The 20,739-nt window shown below is 42.0% G+C and overlaps 1 protein-coding gene and 1 long non-coding RNA gene across 4 annotated transcripts; one reads left to right on the top strand and one right to left on the bottom strand.

The window, feature by feature from the left end:
- The first annotated feature begins 405 nt into the window (after positions 1–405).
- LOC111852860 (alpha-N-acetylgalactosaminide alpha-2,6-sialyltransferase 2-like) lies at positions 406–15,065 on the top strand. Of its 3 annotated transcripts, none has more exons than XM_072705218.1 (11): positions 406–576; positions 977–1,063; positions 8,835–8,992; positions 11,013–11,145; positions 11,236–11,401; positions 11,844–12,018; positions 12,107–12,239; positions 12,816–12,919; positions 13,980–14,063; positions 14,166–14,265; positions 14,526–15,065. In XM_072705218.1, the coding sequence occupies exons 1-11, from the start codon at positions 520–522 to the stop codon at positions 14,691–14,693; spliced, it is 1,365 nt and encodes a 454-aa protein (XP_072561319.1). In that variant the 5' UTR covers positions 406–519; the 3' UTR covers positions 14,694–15,065. The 3 variants fall into 3 exon arrangements, with proteins under 3 accessions (XP_072561319.1, XP_023684957.2, XP_023684958.2); XM_023829189.2 differs by lacking the exon at positions 406–576 and adding an exon at positions 666–838; XM_023829190.2 differs by lacking the exon at positions 406–576 and adding an exon at positions 693–762.
- LOC111852863 (uncharacterized) lies at positions 15,003–20,735 on the bottom strand. Its single transcript, XR_002840331.2, has 3 exons — positions 20,610–20,735; positions 20,236–20,328; positions 15,003–15,962 (listed from the first exon to the last, which is right to left on the bottom strand). It is a non-coding gene; the product is annotated as an uncharacterized lncRNA (long non-coding RNA).
- Between the last annotated feature and the right edge of the window lie 4 nt (positions 20,736–20,739).

The following is a 20,739-nucleotide window of genomic DNA, read 5'->3' as shown; positions in this document are numbered from 1 at the left end:
CTGCGCCTCAGCTAATCATTGACCTTTCGAGTGTCACTGAAATACGTATGTTATTTGGGCAATATTTATGCAACTATGTGTATAATGCAATACATTTTATTTTGAAAAGATATATACATAAGGACGATTATATATATATATATAAATAATATTTATGGAACTCTGTGTAATGCAACACATTCTCCGGTTAAACACAGGGCTCTCAAGTCTCAGGCATTTCAGACGCTCACACGCCACTTTCTCACGTTGAGAAGAGATAACTAAAGTGTTATATAGAATCATTAGACGATGCGCATGAACACTGAGGGGTTTTCCGCCGAGTTCATAACTGTCCCGAGTTATACATCGTTAATAGCCCCCTACCGGACAAAAAAACTCCAAACTTTCGATGAAATCCGAGAGCCTTGTAAACAGATGAAAGCCATGCCCTGAACTTTTGCATCACGCTGTTGAAACACAGATCAAGGGATTTATGGGGAAAGCACCCGGAGCAGAGGGGTGGCATGGTGGCGTACAGGGATGCTGGCGTATGTCAGGTTGAGCTGCGGCCTGAAGAGACATTCAACGTGTGACAGGGTCTGCTTATCTTGGTCTATATCAGTACTTACCTGTTATGACGCCCTTTGTGCCATTTAAGACATGACTATTACACGCCAGCAGTTGTGCAACGCTTGTAGTTTCGGTTTCAGAGAAGCACCCCCCGCCCCCCGATTATTTCTGACATAAAACAGAAAGACACTCGTACGTCAGGCTTCTGAAAACGTAATAGGACATCTTTATATAGTACCTTTCTGGTAGCTTGGCAGCCAGGTTGCTGGTATTCCTCGGGGAATCCCTCGTGAGTGTGTTTGCGTCCGGGCTCTCCGCGCCTATTGTCGCCTGCTCTAATGCCCCTCTAATTAGTCACGGGGTTACCGATATATGTAGAAATATCTGCCTTTTGTGATCATTACCTTTCTGTTGCTTGGTGCACCAGTGGATTTCAGCGGTCGGCGAGCACTCCTGCGGCCACAAAGCTGACGGGGAAAGGAAGTTGTCGCTCCGTGTTACGAAGTGTGAGCAGGTGAGATTTGTTTTTTTTCCCCCCTCGTCCCTCTTTTTTACGTGTGCAAGCGGCTCCATCGGTCTTCTCCAGGGACTTCTCGTAATTTAAGCAGAATTATTTAGAATAATTATCAGCATTAAATATTTCGGTAACACTTTATAATACTGTTCCTTAGTTAACAGGTAAATATGCAGGAAGTAAGCAGCAACAAAGGAGTAGCGCTTCATTAACACCTAAATTGGTACTATTAACTACTAAGGAGTTATGCTTAATTACTCAATAGGTAATAGTGAACTAATTATTATAGTAGTTCTCTATTACTTCATTAGGAACTATTGAATATTGCTGGTCTCATTGGGAATTATGTACTAACTATGGATTATTTCTAATAACTACTAGTTCAAGGGTAGAAGGGCTGTTCTGCAGGACGTCCATGGTGGTATTTTCTGAAATACTACCCGTGCCACACGCAAGTCAGGCTAAGTTAGCTGAAATAAGGAGATTAAATGCGTGGCTAAAAGGATGGTGTAGGAAAGAGGGGTTTAGGTTTATGGGGCACTGGAGGACCTTCTGGAACAGGTGGGACCTGTTCAAGCCGGATGGGTGGCATCTGAACCGGAGGGGAACCAGTGTACTGGGAAGGCGTATTTGTAGAGCAGTTGAGGAATGTTTAAACTAGGGACTGGGGGGGCAGGGAGGTTAGTTAAGTATGTAACTGGGGGGAAAGCCCCAAAAAATCATATTATAAGTAGGCACTGTAATAGGCCTACCCTTTGTTGTCTGTATTTAAACGCCAGGAGTATTAGGAATAAAATTCATGATTTAGAGGCTCTTATCTCATAAGATATAATAAAAGATATAATAAGATATTATTAAAATATAATATCTTATGATATTATAGCAATAACTGAAACGTGGTTGAGTAAAAAGGATGGACAAGAATATAATATGGATGGTTACACGTTGTTCCGTAAAGACCGTATAGGTAAGAAGGGAGGTGGTGTTGCAGTACTGTATATGTAAAGGAAAACTTGCAGGCAAGGGAGCTTACTGATATAAGTAAAAGTACGGAAGCTATATGGGTAAAATTAGATGCCAAAAACTCAAATAGCCTAATTGTCGGTGTTTGTTACAGAGCACCTAATGTAGCTGCCGAGGAAAGCAGATTGTTATACAGTGATATTAGGATTATGAGCAATAAAAATTATGTAGTAGTTATGGGTGATTTTAATCTACCGGGGATGCAGTGGGACATTGTTGCTGGCTCTTCTGAAAATGAACTTGAGATGGTGGAATTAGTACAGGATTGTTTTTTTACTCAGTTTGTAAACACCCCTACCAGGGGGGATGCCATTCTTGATCTTGTTTTCTCTAATAACCAGGACAGGATTGGTAAATTAGACGTTTTAGAACCACTTGACAGTAGCGATCATAACATGGTTAAAATTGAGGTTAAGTTTAGTGCCCGAAGAGCAAAGTCCAAATCAAAAATATATAATGTTAGGAAGGCTAACTTCAATTGTATGAGATTAAAACTAGAAACTGTGAACTGGATGGAGTTAAATAACAAAACTGTTGAAGAGGCATGGGAATTTTTTAAAAGCACATTATTGCAAGTGCAAGAGGACTTCATACCTGTTTCCAGCAAGAATAAATCTAGGAAATTGCAACCTAGGTGGTTTACTAGGGAAATAAAGTATAAAGTAAGGAGGAAAAGGGCTTTGTTCCAGAAATGGAAAATAACTGATGATAACAGAATAAAGCAAGAGTATCTAAATCTACAGGCTGAATTAAAAAATGACATTAGATGAGCTAAAAGGAATGTCGAAAGGAAGATCGCATTGGAGGCTAAGGATGACGTTAAAAGTTTCTTCCAGTACTTTAACTATAAAAGAGCTCTAAAAGCTGAAATTACTAATCTGCAGGATAGTAAGGGTCTTATAATTGAAAACGACATTGACATAGTAAATGAGTTCAATGATAGTTTTGCACGGGTATTCACTGTTGAGGACACTAGTAACTTACCAGTTCTTATTACTAATCCAACATCGTCTATAACTAATATATATATATAACTGAAGCTGATGTTTTGCAAAGCCTAGCTAAGCTCAAAATAAATAAATCACAGGGCCCTGATGGCATCTTGCCTATAGTGTTAAAAGAGATGAGGGATATTATTTGCCGACCCTTAACTTTACTGTTTCAAAAGTCCTTATCTGAAGGTGTGGTACCTTCTGATTGGAAGCATGCCAACATAACGCCCATTTTCAAAAAAGGGGATAGAAGTAATTTGTCAAACTATCGGCCAATCAGTCTAACTTGTATAACTGGTAAAGTTATGGAGGCTATAATCAAAGAGAAAATGGTAGATTACCTGGACTCAAATAACATTTTGAGGGATAGCCAGCATGGATTTAGGAGAGGTAGATCCTGTTTAACAAATCTGTTGGAGTTTTTTGAGGAAGCTACTCAGGAAGTTGATGATAAGAAGGCCTATGATGTCATCTACTTAGATTTCCAAAAGGCTTTTGATGTTGTCCCCCACAAGAGGCTCTCACTTAAACTCAGAGCGACAGGTATTTTAGGAACTGTCGCGACCTGGATTGATAACTGGTTAACGGACAGGAAGCAGCGAGTAGTTATAAGAGGCTCAATGTCACAGTGGGCCTGCGTTCATAGTGGGGTACCGCAGGGTTCAATTTTAGGACCACTATTGTTCCTAATTTACATAAATGATATAGGCACCAATATATACAGTAAACTGGTGAAATTTGCAGATGACACCAAGGTGGGTGGTGTAGCAGATACTGAACTAGTGGCTCAGCAGCTACAGCGGGATCTTAATTTAATTAGTGACTGGGCTGACACCTGGCAGATGACATTTAACATAGACAAATGTAAGGTACTCCATGTACTGTAGGGAGCAGAAATATAAAGTACAGGTATTTTATGGGACCTACTGAAATAAAGGTAGCTGATTATGAGAAAGACCTTGGTGTGTATGTTGATGCTTCCATGTCTCATTCTCGCCAGTGCGGGGAAGCAATAAAAAAGGCCAATAGGATGTTGTGGTATATCTCCAGGTGTGTGGAGTTTAAGTCAAGGGAGGTAATGCTAAGATTATACAATTCCTTGGTGAGACCTCACCTAGAATACTGTGTGCAGGTTTGGTCACCATATCTTAAAAAGGACATAGCGGCCTTAGAAAAGGTGCAGCGTAGGGCCACAAGAATGATTCCTGGTCTTAGAGGAATGTCATACGAGGAAAGGTTATTTGAGCTAAATCTGTTCAGCCTCAAGCAAAGGAGACTGAGGGGGGACATGATCCAGGTCTATAAGATTCTAACAGGTTTGGATGCTGTTCAACCGAATAGTTACTTTAGCATTAGTTCAAATACAAGAACTCGTGGCCATAGGTGGAAATTAGCGGGAGAACATTTCAAACTGGATTTAAGGAAGCACTTCTTTACACAGCGTGTAGTCAGAGTATGGAATAGTCTTCCTGATAACGTAGTGCAAGCTGAATCCTTGGGTTCCTTTAAATCAGAGCTAGATAAGATTTTAACAACTCTGAGCTATTAGTCAAGTCCTCCCCAAGCGAGCTCGATGGGCCGAATGGCCTCCTCTCGTTTGTATAGTTCTTATGTTCTTATGTTCTTATTACTCATCAAATGAACAAATATTTCTTTATGCTGTCCTTCGTTAAACAAAGTATGTATTTTGTCATGTAAATATCACATATGTGTGTATACATTAGTTCCTCAAATCTAACAGATTTCAGCAATTTAATTGGCGATTTTAACGTGACATAATCTGTGTCTGGGGTGCACGCGCTGGTCACACACTGGATCTGACTTTATCTTATAGTTTTGTGACAGTAATCTGGAAATATGTACCACCTGTATATCGGATGACATGTTTATCGCTAGCATCCCGGGGTCTGTTGGAAATGATCGTCCCCCATCCCGGTACAAGCGATTTATTAATAATATGATAGTAACCCACTTTGCTATCACTTTCAATCCTATTCCTACTATTTCTACGCTGAAAGACCAAAGTGTAGATTCTACTCCGGGTAAATTTTGACATGCTCTTTATTCCATTTGTGAATCTGCTCTCGATGATCTATTTCTCTTAATGTGCGCCCGAGAGGTAAGTCTCAGCCCAAGCTAGTGGACACCATCAGAAGACTTAAGCAAAGCTGTAATAGAGCGGAAAGAAAATGGGAGAGAAAGATAGATTTTAGGATTTCAGATGAAACCCGAAACCTACTTTCCAAAAGGCCATGAAATCTTCCAGAGCAAGATTTTACTCAGGAGTGTTTGCAAAATACAGCCACCTACCCAGGGTTCTTTTTAACGTTTAAACATTTTAATAAACCCCAAGACTGAGAGCGATATAGTAAATCTGCTTTGAGCTGTGATATATTATAGTACTGAGTCAGCTTTAATGAAAGTGACTAATGACATTCTGTTATCTGCAGGCAAAAATGACTGTGAAATTCTAATGTTAGATTTCAGTCTGCCTTTGACACTAGATCACTGAATTCTTCTAGAGTGGCTGGAACATTGTGTGGGTATTGAAGGTACTGCACTTGAACGGTTCTCTTTTTTTAGGGAAGAGAACCTATTCAGTTTCTTGTATAACCTAAAGTATGGTGTTCCACAAGGATCATCGCTCAGTTGTATTTTATTTTCATTGTATTTATTAGCCTTCAGGCATATTATTAATAAGCACGGAGTGTCGTTTCACTGATGAGACACAGGTGTACCTCAGCCTGAGACCTGGATAGGCCTGGTGCATCGGATTTTTTGTTTATGGATGCGAATACATTTCTGAAACTCAAGGAGAGTAAGACAGAGATTGTAATTTTTAGACCCCCTGAGGGTGATTGGGGCCACACTAATCCGTATGCAAATAATCTTGATGTTTACCTGACTCGTCTCAAGTTTGAGAAGCAAATAAATGCTGTGGTTAAGTCCTCCTTTTATTATTTATTTAAGTAAGGCTAAGCCCATGTTTTCCTTTAGAGATTTCGATACCGTAATCCTTTTGTTTCATGGCGTCTAGATCACTGTATCAGGCTCTATTGCAGGGTTAGTCAGTCTTCACCGTCTCTTCTCCAGCCGGCGCAAAATGCCGAGACACATTTATTGGCTAAATCCAAAGCCAGTTGCTCCAGGGTCAAGGTGCAGATGGACCTTATCTGCTGCTGCAGGACGCGGACATGCTCAGGAGCGGTGCCCGGGGGGGGGATGGGGGGGGGGGTTCCCTGAACACCAGCTCGACCGGGGTATGACCGGGGTACGGAGCTCGCGGCCCAGCATCAGCATCATTGGGATGACAAGTCTGAGAAGTCCTGGACTGAAGTCTCGTAGGATACTGTCCGTGTTCTGGTGTTTTTTTTTTAAATTACAATAAAAAACAAATAGAAACATTAGCATAAAATATACAATAAAGAAAAAAAATACATTTTTAACATGGTTTATTGCTAGTGGGAATGTTCTCACGTGTCTATGTGACAGGTCACATTTTTAAGTGTGTGGTGCGTAATTATGTACAGTGTAATACTGCATTCCATTTACCTCAGATTCTGGAAGCTGGAGCGGGAAATGGAGTCATACCTGATAACCGTGTTCCAGTACAGCAAGTCAGAAAGCAATTTAGCAGTATCAGGGACCTGTTTCAAAAGGCAAGGTTTCTTGCTTAGCCAGATAACTTGACAGATTGAATTTATCCCAGTTTAAATGGTCTTTATATTTGTATTTGGCTCAGTCCACCTTATCCAGCTCTGCGAAAAGTCTTGTTTTCTGAAACGGGCCCCAGTTCTAGCTTGGTTAATTGTTAGTCATTCTCCGCCATATATGTTGATAACATCACATAGAACACTGGAGCGACATGTTCACAGATAGCGGTTGGACAGTATTGTGTGTACGACCGATTTAATGACCCACAAATAAAATGTAAGTGCTAATAAACAGTATAAAACTACAGCTTTAACTTCTGTTGATAAATTCTGTTAAGTTATAGATCTAAAATTCTGATGTTAGGGTTGTGTAGGTTTCTCTTACTTTCCCAGTTGGAATTCTGACTTCAGGGGCATTCTAGCAGAAATTTCTGACCAGGAACTCGGAATCTTCAAGTTACAAGTTCAAATGGAATGCATCATAGCATCCTCCTATTGTCCAAAACATATCAAGCGTCGTCTGCCTGTAACCCCTAGTGAGTGTGCTATGTAGTGAACACTATATAGTGAGTGAGTGAACAAGTGGACATTTTGCCTCAGTTTGCTGTTGACAGTGAGCAAGTGAGGACAGAGGGGTGTTTTTCTGATATTAAGATGTACTCGCACAATAAAGTAGGGGATCCCATCTGCCAATCCCTAGCCAGTATTCCAACGGACCACAGAATGCTGGGTGTTTAATAATAATTATTAATTATTCCCCATAAGGAAATTCTCTTTACGCCTCCCCCAACTTCATTCTGTAGGTGAGAGTAAGTTGTCTGTGAAGGACAGCCACCTGTCGCAGCACTCAGGGAGCCGGGGGTTAAGGGCTTTGCTCAAGGAACCACAGACTTGCCGAGGCTGGGCTCGAACCGGCAGCCTTCTGAACTCAGGCATGCACAGGCACGGAGCCACACGCTGTGGAGGTGGAGTTGGTTGATTCCCAAAAATTAATTATATACTTTCAACCACATGTTTTATTTTACAACCTTTATCTTCAAACGTTCTGATCCCTTGTATAAAAAATGATTAAGAATGGAAGCAGTTTAACTTTCTCTTTCCTGTTAATCTATCCACTCCACTAGTCGAGAGGTTTTACTGGTAACTTTTTTCCAGATCTCCTTGATGTTTCTTATCTAACATGTAACGTAAAGGGCTGGATTCGTCCCTTTCAATCGTCCATAGTCCTTATGATTCTAGGGCTAACTGTACACTAACAGACTTCGAAAAAAAACTCCAAAAAGACTTTTCAAAACTAAGACTAGGGATCTTGCAGGGTCGCTGTTTGCAAGATCAGAACTAGATTTCTTTTGTTTTTGCTGTACTTTTGTAATACAGACCGTGTTTCACTGCTATACATTTGCGTTTGTTGCAATAAAGAGCCCAGTTCTTGCAAAATGTGTAGGACTGTTTAATCAACTTTTTTCTGTAGAATGCAGTGGAAATGCCATGCAACCTGCGTTCAAAATATTGTACTTCTGTACTGTACCTAATATTATTTCAAAGTCTCCTCCATACCTGTCTGCCCTACCCGAGATCCTGTACCTGTGTTGCTGTTTGATGTTTGGTGCTGGAGGGAGCTGACATATTGGTTGGTGACAATGTCCACCTCACTATTTGCATAAGTTAGTATAAGACCTATGATAATGTTAAACTCGGTTGATTTTATTGGGAACGTCAAGACAAGATAAAGACTGACATAGGACGGCTATCTTGGCCCCCTTAATCCAAACGATGGAGATGACGGGAACGCGCCACTTCTCAAAACTCTCGTGATTTTACTCGGATGCTGGAACTTTGTCTGCGACAGTCAAATCCCTTGAAAAGTCATTCGGTGTTTGTGGGGCCAGTATCAGTGACTGAAAGATCTTCTGGAAGTTTAGCAACATGATATATGGAAGGACAACGCTTAAACGGCTGATTATGATTGTGTACAGATATGTCCAATAAGATGTCAGTTTGATTATCCTCACCACTCACCTCATTGTGACCACTCTCTCTCTCTCTCTCTCTCTCTCTCTCTCTCTCCCTCCCTCCCCTTCTCTGCTGTCTGGCCCACTCAAGACTACCTGTCCATACAGGACAATGAAAATAACCACGCGATGGCGGGTGAGACATCTGTTATGCGTTCTGCTTATGTTCTTCTTCCTTGGCATCTTCTTCCTGTCCACCAGTCCACAACTCGGTGTTCCCAGCGGAATCCCCCACATGTCCCTCGACAGGTAAGATCACTACCCTTTGTCCAAACCAGTCCGGTGGCTTCTGCTGTTGAGGGTGAACTCTGTGGTGCATCTTCCCGTGTAGTGATGTGTCCATAAATCCTTAGCTAAATAAAAGACTGGAGGAAAAGATGGCGGAATCTGGGAGGGGGGACAAGACCTGTAACAAATATAATAGATATTTTATCCAGTATAGTTTGGAAGTTGTTTCATGGGAGAGATGAATTTGAGAGAGAGAGTGAAAAGGGCAACATGTTTAATAGAGTAGATGGATGAACAGGTGTATGTGGATGTATTTTCATTTTAATACTTTGTATTTGTATAATTTAAATTTCTTTTTAATGTCAACATTTCTGTTACTGTGAATAGCTAAGCAAGTAAAAGATGGCACATTTATGTAATATTCAAAGCAAGATTTATTTCTGTGTTTCACCATTTCAAAATAACAAAAGAAGAAAACGGCCTGAGGCAAATGTTTGTGCAGCCTGCATAACCAGTATGCAATAACACCCTCTTTGACAAGTATCACAGCTTGTAGACATTTTTGCAGCCAGTTTTCAGATCTTGCTTGGGGGATTTTTGCCCATTCTTTCTTGCAAAATGCTTCTGGTTCTGCGAGAACCTTTGGGCTGTCATTCACGCACTGTGTTTTTTTTTTTTTTTTTTTTTAGATCTATCTTTAGATTTTCAGTGTTGTTTAGGTCAGGGGACTGTGAGGACCAGGCCGAAACCTTAAGCTTGTGCATCTTCAGGTAGCCCATGGTCACTGGTGGAGAAATTACACAACTCCATTACTTAAATTTCAAGCATTGGAGTTCTTTAATTAAATACATACTTTAGTACATTTTCTTTTTAATGTCAACACATTGTTACATTGTTGCCACAATGCAAACAACCTACTGAATGCACTGACGTATAGCCTGTAAAATGAAAAACTTGTGGAATATGCTATAATGCCTCTACAAACACAATTCAGTTGACAAATGGGCAGCTATTGTCATTCTCTTTCTCAACCCCCACCTCACCACCACAAAACAGCATGGTAGTTTTCTGACATAGCTTTGGCTCTGTGTGTGTGTGTGTGACATTTTTCTGATCCCCTTGTCTCCTATAATATTCTAGCAATCCAACGAGCAGTTCTTTCAAAAAGCTTTCTTAGTCTATCAGACCTCAACTTGACCTCCACTGTGCCTGTTAACTTCCATTTCTTAATTACATTATGAACTGAGGAAATTACTACCTGAAATTACCTTCTTGTATGTTTCTACAGTTGTTGCCATTTTCAGAGGGCTAGGCAGCCGCTTAGAGGAGCCCATGACAGCTGATTGTTGGGATAAGGATTCAGGAGTCTGTGTCTTTCACAGTATTTACAAAGCATTGAAATTTGCATTACCTGGCCTTTGCAGTTGTGACTGTGAACAAGCCGTAGTCTTAGTGAGCTAATTAAGATCTGAGACCTTGGTCAATGTTATCTGAGAGCTCAAATCTCTTGGGGTGCCTAAACTTTTGCATGGTGTTCCACTCTAAAATTCTACAAAAAAATTCACTAATCTTGCATAAAAATGTTTGAGAAGAATGTGTCATCTTTAACTGTCTTTGAGATCAGTTCATCTTCTGCTCATTTAAGTATTCAGAGTAACAGCAATTTTGAACAGGGGTGTTCAAACTTTTGCACACCACTATATCGTCAGATTGGTTGTGCAAATGAATTATTGAAAACTATGGGGGAGAAAACTGAATACAATACTGTCAGAATGTGAAGTAAACCCTGAATAGCAGATCTTGGGTCAGCCTGCGTACATACAAAGCTCTGGGGGTATTTGGCAGAAAGTGAAGTGTCCCCAGAATGGTGGTCCCACCTGTCTGCAGTCACCTTGGTGTCCGTGCATCAAATTGTCTAAGGTGTTTGCAGCTGTTATGCGGCAATCTTGAGTCATTGTTTCATCAGTTACATGGATACAGTGTCCGTGGAAACCTTTTAAGCTCTTGACTGTCTGAGATCATGTCCTCCTTCTATCAACAGAATCAAGATTGCCTTCAGAACCACTGAGATCCCGAAGATCTTACACGCATCCACGGCTCCTGCAGTGGTAGGACCTACAGATCCTCCTTACATTGGTGACAAATATGCCCAGGAGGACTCATTTCCACAAAGGGTGAGGTTTTGGGGGGAAAATGCATTAAAAAGGTGCACATCCTCCAAAACTGTTTAATTGTAATTGTGTCCAAAACCCTACTCTGCTCAGGTCTGCCAGGATAGCATACGGCAGAAAGTTGCAGGGACGATTTTCGAGCCAAAGATCCTGCCCAGGATCCCTGTGTTGCAGTGGCACAAGCACTTTTCTCCAGAAGAGTACCGTCGCCTTCAGAACTACCCTGGATCACATGGCTGGGGGGAGGTTGACTACCAAAGTAAGAGAGGCTCTGTTTGACTGTGCATGATTTTGACCAGCTGTTGTTTGTACTTTAATTATCACCTTTTACATACGTAATACATGATCTTCAAAGTGAAAAATCTGTATTTGTCCAAGCATTGTAGCACATTCAGTCTGGCAATAAGGGGCTATATGTAGTCATTTTAGATGAAACTTCACATCCACACATACAATAAATAACAGATAATTCATAGTTTTTTCTAATCATTCTTGATCAGAATGCACAAATGTAAGGGTTGTAAAATTAAACCTCCCCCCTCCCCAAATATGTCTGTATATGTCTCGAAGGAGAGTAAGCGGGATACGAAAAAGAAGCATTCCAGTATACCTGTGCCTGTGCAAATGGCAAATGAAGTATTATTTCATTTAATTTCATTTCATAAAATTCTGGAATTTTCCCCCCGTCGCCTTTCACCCAGTCTTGGCTGCATCCCTCACTCTCCTCAACACCACGGCCAATGGGCTCATGTTTGACGACTGGGAGAGTCGGGCTAATGGCTCCTCCTGCATCCGCTGTGCAGTGGTGGGGAACGGGGGAATCCTTCGTGGCTCCAAGATGGGCCGCGAGATCGACCAGCACCACTACGTCTTCAGGTGAGGGACCACATGTCGCCAAAATGGCCCGACTCCACTAGAAGCTGCAAATGCGTCATCAGAGAGAAACCGGGCATCTTTCCTCCAGGACGAACGCAGCGGTGATCCGGGGTTTTGAGGAGGATGTAGGATTACGCACTTCCATCTACACATTCTCCACCAATACCATGCGCAACTCCATCCTTTCTACAGTGAACCATGAGGGACCCCCTAAGTCCGAGGTGAGAACCTCCTCGTGTTACCACTGGTGCTTCCTCCTATGTATTGACATATTGTGAAACTCAATGTTTGATGTTCTACGGGTTGATCTCGCATTACATCCTCGAGGAGAACACTTAACGTAAATTCTCAAAGATATAACCCAAGACAGTAGTTCTAGTTAGGTGAGCATCTAATGATCAAAAAGTGAAAACTAGCCAAAACAGGTACAAAAGAAAAAATGTCCGGTTGGAATGGCAACAACTAATCTCTGTAACTCCGCCATGGCCGTTGCAAGCCTGGAACAGAAAGGAGTAGTATTGGGCAAGGGATGAGGTACCCCTCCCCATAATTCCTTGCTAACTGCAAATACACATGAGACACTCAGGACATCTCAACCCCAGGAGAAGATGGACCTCCATTGAGAGGACCTAGGATGCAGGCAGGGGTCCCAGAAGCATCTGCAAGCTTCCCAGCTGCCTACCATCCTTTCACCCAGTGCCTAACATGACACCCAACAATTTATCTCTGTAGATGTCACCTTCTTGAACCATCACCTCTGCCTGTCTGAGAATTTCACACAGACCTCTCCTTCACAGGAGACCAGATATGTCTTTATACCAGACCATGACCAGGACTACGTGTTGGTGAAGGCCGCTGTGAAAGACACGCCTGTGGAGAAAGGGCGAGAACGCGGCGAGATGTAAGGGGACGACGACTAGGAGTGGGTCATGTGACACAACGTGAGAGTCATGTGACACAATGTGAGAGTCATGTGACACAATGTGAGAGTCATGTGACACAATATCACACCATGATTTTTTATTGTGGCAGGATCACAATTTACAATCTCATCACGATTCTTTTTTTTTTTTGTCGGCATTTAAAACTATTTTGCAAGTTACCCAACAGTACAACCAGGCTAATTCCCCAATTTTAAAAAATATAGCCTAATAAGGTAATAAAACCTAAAACGAAACAATAACAGCATACTAATTTCGGGTGTTTTTGTTTGAGGGTTAAAATGGTTTGCTGGTAATACTTATATATTAAAAGTAACAATTAGTAATATAATTGCATTATACATACCATCATAATGCATTATAATGAATTCATAAAGTATTATAAATATGGGTATAAATATTTATAACAAAGGCCATGTTCATTATGCATTATGAATGCTCTCATCTATAATGCACTATAAATATCTTCATAATGCATTCTTTATAATGCAATCATTTGACTGCTTTAAGTAATGTGTTACCGGTTTGTCTTGTTGCCATCTGGCATGCAAAAGGTATCCTACCTCTTTGTGCCCTGTTGGTATTGGATGATGCAAATAACTTCTATATTACTGGTGTCATATTCTTTTTAAGGACCAACTCCTCCATGACGTCTATGTGTCGCATGTTGGGGCAAAAGGGAAAATGGAAGAAATCCAAGGCACTACCAACTGTTTGTTGTTACCGGTTTATTAATGTGCCGAAATGGATTTAGCTGACAAAACAAAGATGGGTATATGACTCATAGAACTGCAAGTAATAGAGCATGCACTGTAGCGAGATACTAACGATATCTCTCTGAAGGCAGACTGTAGAGAGATTTTAATCATCCACGACCGGGATCTGGTAGAGGTTGAAGTTCAGGGGCTGTTGGGTTGGGTAAAGTGTCTAGTGTTATACCAAAGAGAATCACTGCTGTCATGTAACCGTGTAGAGTTAGTTTGGGTTTGGGTCCATCGATCTGTTCTCCTTTCACTCCAGGGCATCCAAATACTTTGGCCCCAACGTGACGGCAAGAAAGTTGAAAATGTATCACCCAGACTTCATCCGCTACCTGAGAAACAGGTGAGACTGGGCAGTTACTGTTGATACTGTGAGCAGAATATGCTTTTTGAGGGCTATAGTGCTAATCCCTTCTGGAACACTGTGTTCTCCTGCACCTCTCAGGTTCCTGCGTTCCCCGATCTTGAAGACCAGCTACTGGAACTTGTTCCGGCCATCCACCGGTGCCGTGATGCTGCTGGCTGCCCTGCACACGTGCGATCAGGTAGAGATGCACCCGTCCGCTTGTCGTCTGCCTCCCCTGCTAGACCTGCCCTGTCACTGATGCGTTTGTTGCATGTGCAGGTCTTTGCTTTTCGCTCTTTCTCGGGTCTCTGTATGTGGACGACTGTATAACTTCCTAACAACGTGCATCCCATCCAAGGAGAGCCCTGCCAGATTGCTTACGCATCCCATGATAGGTTCTGGATGTTTAGAACGTGCAAATTCGATGCCAGTGACATCATGATTCTGTCATTACCCAAGGTCAGCGCCTACGGCTTCATGACCCCCGACTACCAGAAGTACTCTAACCACTATTACGACCGGACCTTCCAGACTGTGCAGTTCTTCTCCAACCACGACTACCGGATGGAGCTGAAGCTCTGGCAGGAGCTGCATCAAAACAAACTCATTCGACTATATATGCGCTAGAGGACACCTGAGACATCGCCCACGAGAAACAAGAGAGCCGTTGATAAGCCTTAGACATTCCAGATGCACTTCCTATGTTGTATTTTCTGTTTTCTCCAGTTAAATGTGAGGATATTGTTGTATAATAATGTATACTACACCTGTTTATGTTACGAAGTTAAGGCATGTTTACGTGCTGTTTAGGAATGTTCTATGGATGCATTATGAAGGTGCACTGAATTATAAAGGCATTACGAAGGTGCAGTTAATGCAAAGTGTTACCAAACATTTTAATATTAATTTCTTATATCCTTTCTAATTTTATGTGGTATTACTAAATGTGAATGATAAATATTGTTGATATTTATTTTCAAATAAAACCAGAAAACCTTAGTCATAGAGAAGAAGAAATATGGTTTGTTTACACAGCTGTTACGTGTCTTAGGTACGGGGCTAAACCTGGACTGCAGCCCAGTGCCCCAAGTTGTAGGAGGCCCGAAAATCTATTTTTCTGCTGGTTGGTGTTTAGCCTCACATCTCTGGGATCTGGGTTCAAGTCTCTACCAGGGTTCCGCATGTGTGGCGTTTGTATGTTCTCCTCGTGTTGTCATGGGGTTTCCTCTGGGTACTCTGGTTTCGCCCCCCACTGTCCAAAAGCATGCTGAGGCTAATTGGAGTTACCAAATTGACTACTGGTGTGAGTGTTTGTGTACATTTCTGTGTGAATGGATGGTTGTTGCACCAGCGTTTTATGCCATAGGTACACGCTAATAAAAAAAGGTAATATTTGTACCTTTGCTTGTCACTGGGGCTGTACCCTCAAGGATCTGGCAATTATACCTTTAGCTGTAGGTAATTGTACCGTTTTGTACCATTTCTGTACCTTAAAAGTATACAGCCGCAGTGACAAGCAAAGTACATCTTTTATCCTTTTTTTCTGAGATTGTAGCGCCCCAGCCCCCTAAAATAGGTCCTGCTTTGGTAGAGGAAAAACAATGAAGTGAAATACCAGGATTGATTTTCAGCACCCCCATATCCAAGACCAGGTCATAAGAAAAGACGCGTGGTTTACCAGTCATTCTATATCCCTTTCCTCAACAGAAATTCCAGAGTTTTTAAACTGGTGTAAGTGGTCTTCCAAGCCCATGTTGTCATACACTGACATCTAGTGGTCGTGATGGATAAGTGTGGCTTGGCTCCTTTTGCTTCCTCTGCACTATGGTTTGAAGCGCGGCCTTCCATCTGTTACCACGTGCTTGTGTTGTGGCCCCCATGATGGACAGGATGCACCTGGCAAGAGAGAAGGGGGAAGAGGAAGAAGGAGAATGGTGTTGGGCAGAAGGGAAAAATAACATACCCATATAAATTTTGAAAGATTTTCCTGCACCACAGAGTACCACGAAATTAACCTTTAATGTGGTGGGCAGCATGGGGGCATTTAGACTGGCAATAAGACTTTTAATATGCCAACTGGCATTAGGACTATAAACTCACTTCTGCATGGGATCAAGTGTGACCCAGGGCCCTGTGTGTGTGTGTGTGTGTGTGTGTGTGGCCCTCTTCTACCTCATACAGTCTTTGTATCACCATGGCCCTAGATTATGTATCGAAAAATATAATTCATTTTATCCTAATATTTATATATCTTTGCCCCCCCCCCCAAAAGTGATGTACAAGGGTCCAATAAATGGGTCTGTCCATTTATTGGACACCCCTGGAACATTTCAGTGAGTAAGGGCCTCATTCTAGGGGCCATGAGTCATGTGACATGCCACCCCCTCGCACTACAGCCCAACAGTGAAGTTACTCTTTACATTCCTTGAATGTCTGTATGTTGCATTTCTGCCTCTTGAATAGTCTTACTTGGTTCTTGCCTTGTTAGAGGCTATTGTATAGCTCCTTTTCCAATACCGCTTACTTCTGTAGCTGGGCATTCACTGGAAGCTCAGCCTGGCTGACTCTTTGACCGCATATATGTTTGCAATGAGCTATATGCCTTCACTCGTACATCACTTTGGACTAAAGCGTCTGCTAAATGTGTGAAATGTAAACGTAAATACACGAGCACCATCCTGTCGATCACGGAATCGGCTCCATTTGCTGTAGTGTAGCTGGACCTGCTTTCAGTCGCTGGCGTATTACGACAGAACTTTCCCAGAATGCACTACTGAATATGCACTGTGGTCTCCTCAGGTGCTGCCTTACAGTTGTTTACCATACCTGGCTAATCTTATTTCCTTCAACTCTGTATCGGTTGCCTTACATAGTGCACAGGTTGTGAACTGCAGGCAAGCCACACACTCTGAATAAAATACCCCTGGCCTACCCTTCCCCCCCCCCCCAACATGCAACCTGTCCTCATATTTATTACATTGGCTAAGAGGTCGTCAATCTGCTTCCTTCCATCTTGCTGTGCCGGTGACTTTCGTGCCCCTCAGTCAGTTCCTCACCAGCACATCGGGACTCCGTTCTACCCCAGAACACAACTAGATCGGGTCTCTTTCAACCCTCAGGTCATGGCGAACCGAAAGCACACGGAGTGCGACACAGCCTCCGATTCTGTGCGATTGAACCCATATTGCAGGAACATTGTTGGGGAGTCATCATCACATTTTATATCTTTGCTCCCAGAACTGGGGGTGTAGTAATCAAGTTTGCAGACCTTTAGTTTACTTCCCACCCTATTGCTGACCAGGTGGGTTTTGATGCTTAAATTGGAAACGTTCAAAAGATATAATCAAAAGTAGGTGTATGGTCTTCCTGGGACTAGGAGGGAGATACTACCAAAGCTATTGAACAAAAATCAGGCTACTATGCCACCGTACTTTCTGCAGCATGAAGAGGATGAGACAGGAAGCTTTGCAAATTTATCAGAAAGGAGCAGGATGTTTTTTTTTTTTTTTTTTCCTTTTTTAATATCTTGCTTTGCACTGATAGCTGGGGTGCGACTGACATTAGAATGTGCTGTAGGTTAAACTTTAACTCGGCGTTTTTGTCAAGGATGTGGGGGAAAAAAAAAAGGTAGGAGTGGATGGAAAACAAAAACCTAAATCAAAGTGGAAAAAAAAACATGAAACAAAAGTTTTTGACCTGTGTCTCATCTTCACGGATTATGGCTGATCTAGTAACTACAGTTTGGTCACGTAAAATGATGGATTTGGAATTGTGGACCATAAGGAGACCTCAAGCCATTGTAACTGTTATAGTTAAAGCTAAGGCTAATAATATTTGGCAGGTTTGCTCCAAGGTCCATATTGTAGACTGATCTCATTGTAGGTAATAGCAAATAGTAGAGTGATTTTTCTCTTCCTCTACTGTGACATAAAACTGTATTCAGAGCAACCCAGCTGTAACGTCTTGAAATCAAAGTAAACAGCTATGACATCATCTCTGTCATGCCCTGCCCATCTGACCCTCGTGTTTCCTCCTAGCGTGTCCCTAATGAGCCAGGCTTGTTAATCATTTATCTTATCTCTCCTATCTCTTTCTCTTTTGTCTGTTCTGGTTAGGGGTTGCTCCAGCAGATCATCTGTTTCTGTTTCTTCTGTCTTACACCTCATTCCTGCCCTTGTGTTACTCACTCCAGCTGCCTCTCATTTGGCTCCTCATCAGCTCTGTATAAAAGTGCTTCCCGGTACTGTGTTCCCCAGTCCTCTCATTAACATTGTACCCCTGTGCCCTGACTTCCTCTGTTCTTTATCCCCTGAGATCATGTTTTTATTTTCTGGCTACTGTTCCTTTTAAATCCCTTTTTTTTACCTTAACACCTGCTCCCTCATTCCTAACTTATGACTGACGTGACAATCTCAATCCAAATGTCCGTGTTACGGTGGTTCTTTTCTGAAAGGTGTTTGTAGCAGAGTGACAACAGAAGACCTCAAAAATATGCATCTGAAAAACCAATGAGGTTGATTAGTTCAGTGGACCGTCAGGATAATGATTAAGAATTCTAATTTTATTGAAACAAGGTGACCCTTGTTCTTTGTTGTAATCAACATAAATACTTTTCATCACAACACCCAAATTACTTTTTAATCACCCTCATCCTCATTCACTGCATCAGGCTTAATTGACAGTGATCAACACCTTGCAGTAATATGAACAGGAATGGGTAATTTATCAAACCGGCTGGTTCCAGTTCCTCAGAAGCGGCATTGCAAGCAATGGAAATAGCCTTTCAGTGGAATGAGCTGTAACACTCTGCTGTATATGCTTTGACAAATAAACAGCAGCCTGAAACTGTCAAAATGTTCAAAAAACTCGGGAGAAACCAAAATCAGAAGGGTTACATGGTGTTAATGATCATTTCCTACAGCAGGGGTAGTCAAACCCAGTCCTCTAGAACTGCTGGGTGTACGGGTTTTTGCCCTGCCTCACGTCCTAGTTGGTTCACGTCAGTAATTACTGGGATGATAATCTGTCACAGCTGGAATTTAACCTGTCAATCAAGTGCTAATTAAAATTCCTCATCAGGATCAACGCTGGCCACCCCAGTTTCACAATCTTTTCTTCGTGCTTTGGTGTCCTATGCAATGGATCCATATAACAGAATGGTGTCCAGTGGAGGTTTTGTATTTAATTAGCCAGACATTGCGGTACCGCTGGATGACCGATCATAAGGTGTCTGGTTTTTAAACATTAAGTCCAGGGGCTTTAAAATCAATGCACGGGTTTACCCGGGTTGAATCCTATGTTTATTAATATACCCTTGTTGTCTCCACCCTCCGTCGAAAACGTTTACCGTTGTAACTTTGGATGGATGTATTAATGAATGCACAGAATTTTGCTAACAGTTTATACGTACATTCTCCAAAACTACGAGTGTATTATACCAACATGCGGTTTTTGCGAATAGGAGGTGGTTGTAAAGTGGTCAATTATGCATGTGATGAACCTGTCATCATTCTCCGTAATGTGTTTATTTTACGCTACGTCTTAGTAGTTTCAATAGCAATTTGCTGAAGTGGAGACGCACTTTACATGTGTAGAGCTCTCACGCATCCGGCCTGACACTCACGCAAGAAACCTTACGGGTAATCTACATTATTCCATTATAAAACAAAAATTTTCCACAACAAAAACGTTGGGGCTTTTTGCAAATCCTACAGACTATTTACAAGGTAATAAAACTGTTACATTCTTATAAATGTGTGTGCAGACTTGTCTCGAACTGAAAATCTCACGCCAGCCAACGTGACTGAAGTTGGCAGCCCTGCAGACTACATTTATACAACCTATATTCTTCTCACAGAATTTGCATGTATATTAACGGTCTTTATAAAATATGAGTATGGTATTTAATGAATAGAAAGATGCTCATGAAAACATCATCGGCGCAGCGGTAATAAAACCGATGTCACCGCCGCCATCAACCCCCCCTCCCGGCCCCTTCTCCTCCAGGGAGAGATCGGAATATTTATTTTCATTATACCAAACGATCAGTTAAATGCAATGATCACAAGTGCGAAAGACTGTACGAAGCAGTTCGATCCACCTCCCCGGTCAAAGCGAATGAAATCGCAGTGCGTGCCATCGCACCCCCGAGGCGGACACAGCTGCAGACCTTGCCTCCGACCTCCAAAGCGCTCGGCTGTCAGCGAAGACCGATCTGTCAGCGACGTGAAGACAGGAACACGCTGACGGCATATAGCGGCTCCTGCAAACGAGGGTCACAGCCATGCCTTTATAAAACACGTGACGTTCATTCCCAACGAAACTGAACCCAATGCAAAGCTGCACGTTTTATATTGTATGTAAGAGGAGGGGTTACGTTCATGACTGTTACCAAAAATTGCCCTTAAAATAATTAGAACTGCAAAAGCCATGCTGTACTATAATTATGCTATTATACTAGCATCATAATTGTTACTACCCTAGCTGTATTACTAACAATATTATAACGACAAAGGAAACAACACGTGCTATTATTATTATTACCAAAAATAAACTGGTAATGCGTAGAAACAAAGAATGATATTTAAGGCCTCTTTCACTGCCCCCTCCTCCCGCACCGCCTCCTCCTCTCCTGCAGATTCCGGGGCGACAGAGTCAGTGTGATTCCGTATAA

Source organism: Paramormyrops kingsleyae, chromosome 22 (assembly GCF_048594095.1).
Source record: "Paramormyrops kingsleyae isolate MSU_618 chromosome 22, PKINGS_0.4, whole genome shotgun sequence".
NCBI classification, from domain to species: Eukaryota; Metazoa; Chordata; class Actinopteri; order Osteoglossiformes; family Mormyridae; genus Paramormyrops; species Paramormyrops kingsleyae.
Note: the sequence above shows the minus strand (reverse complement) of the source record. Positions and strands in the feature narration are given on the sequence as shown.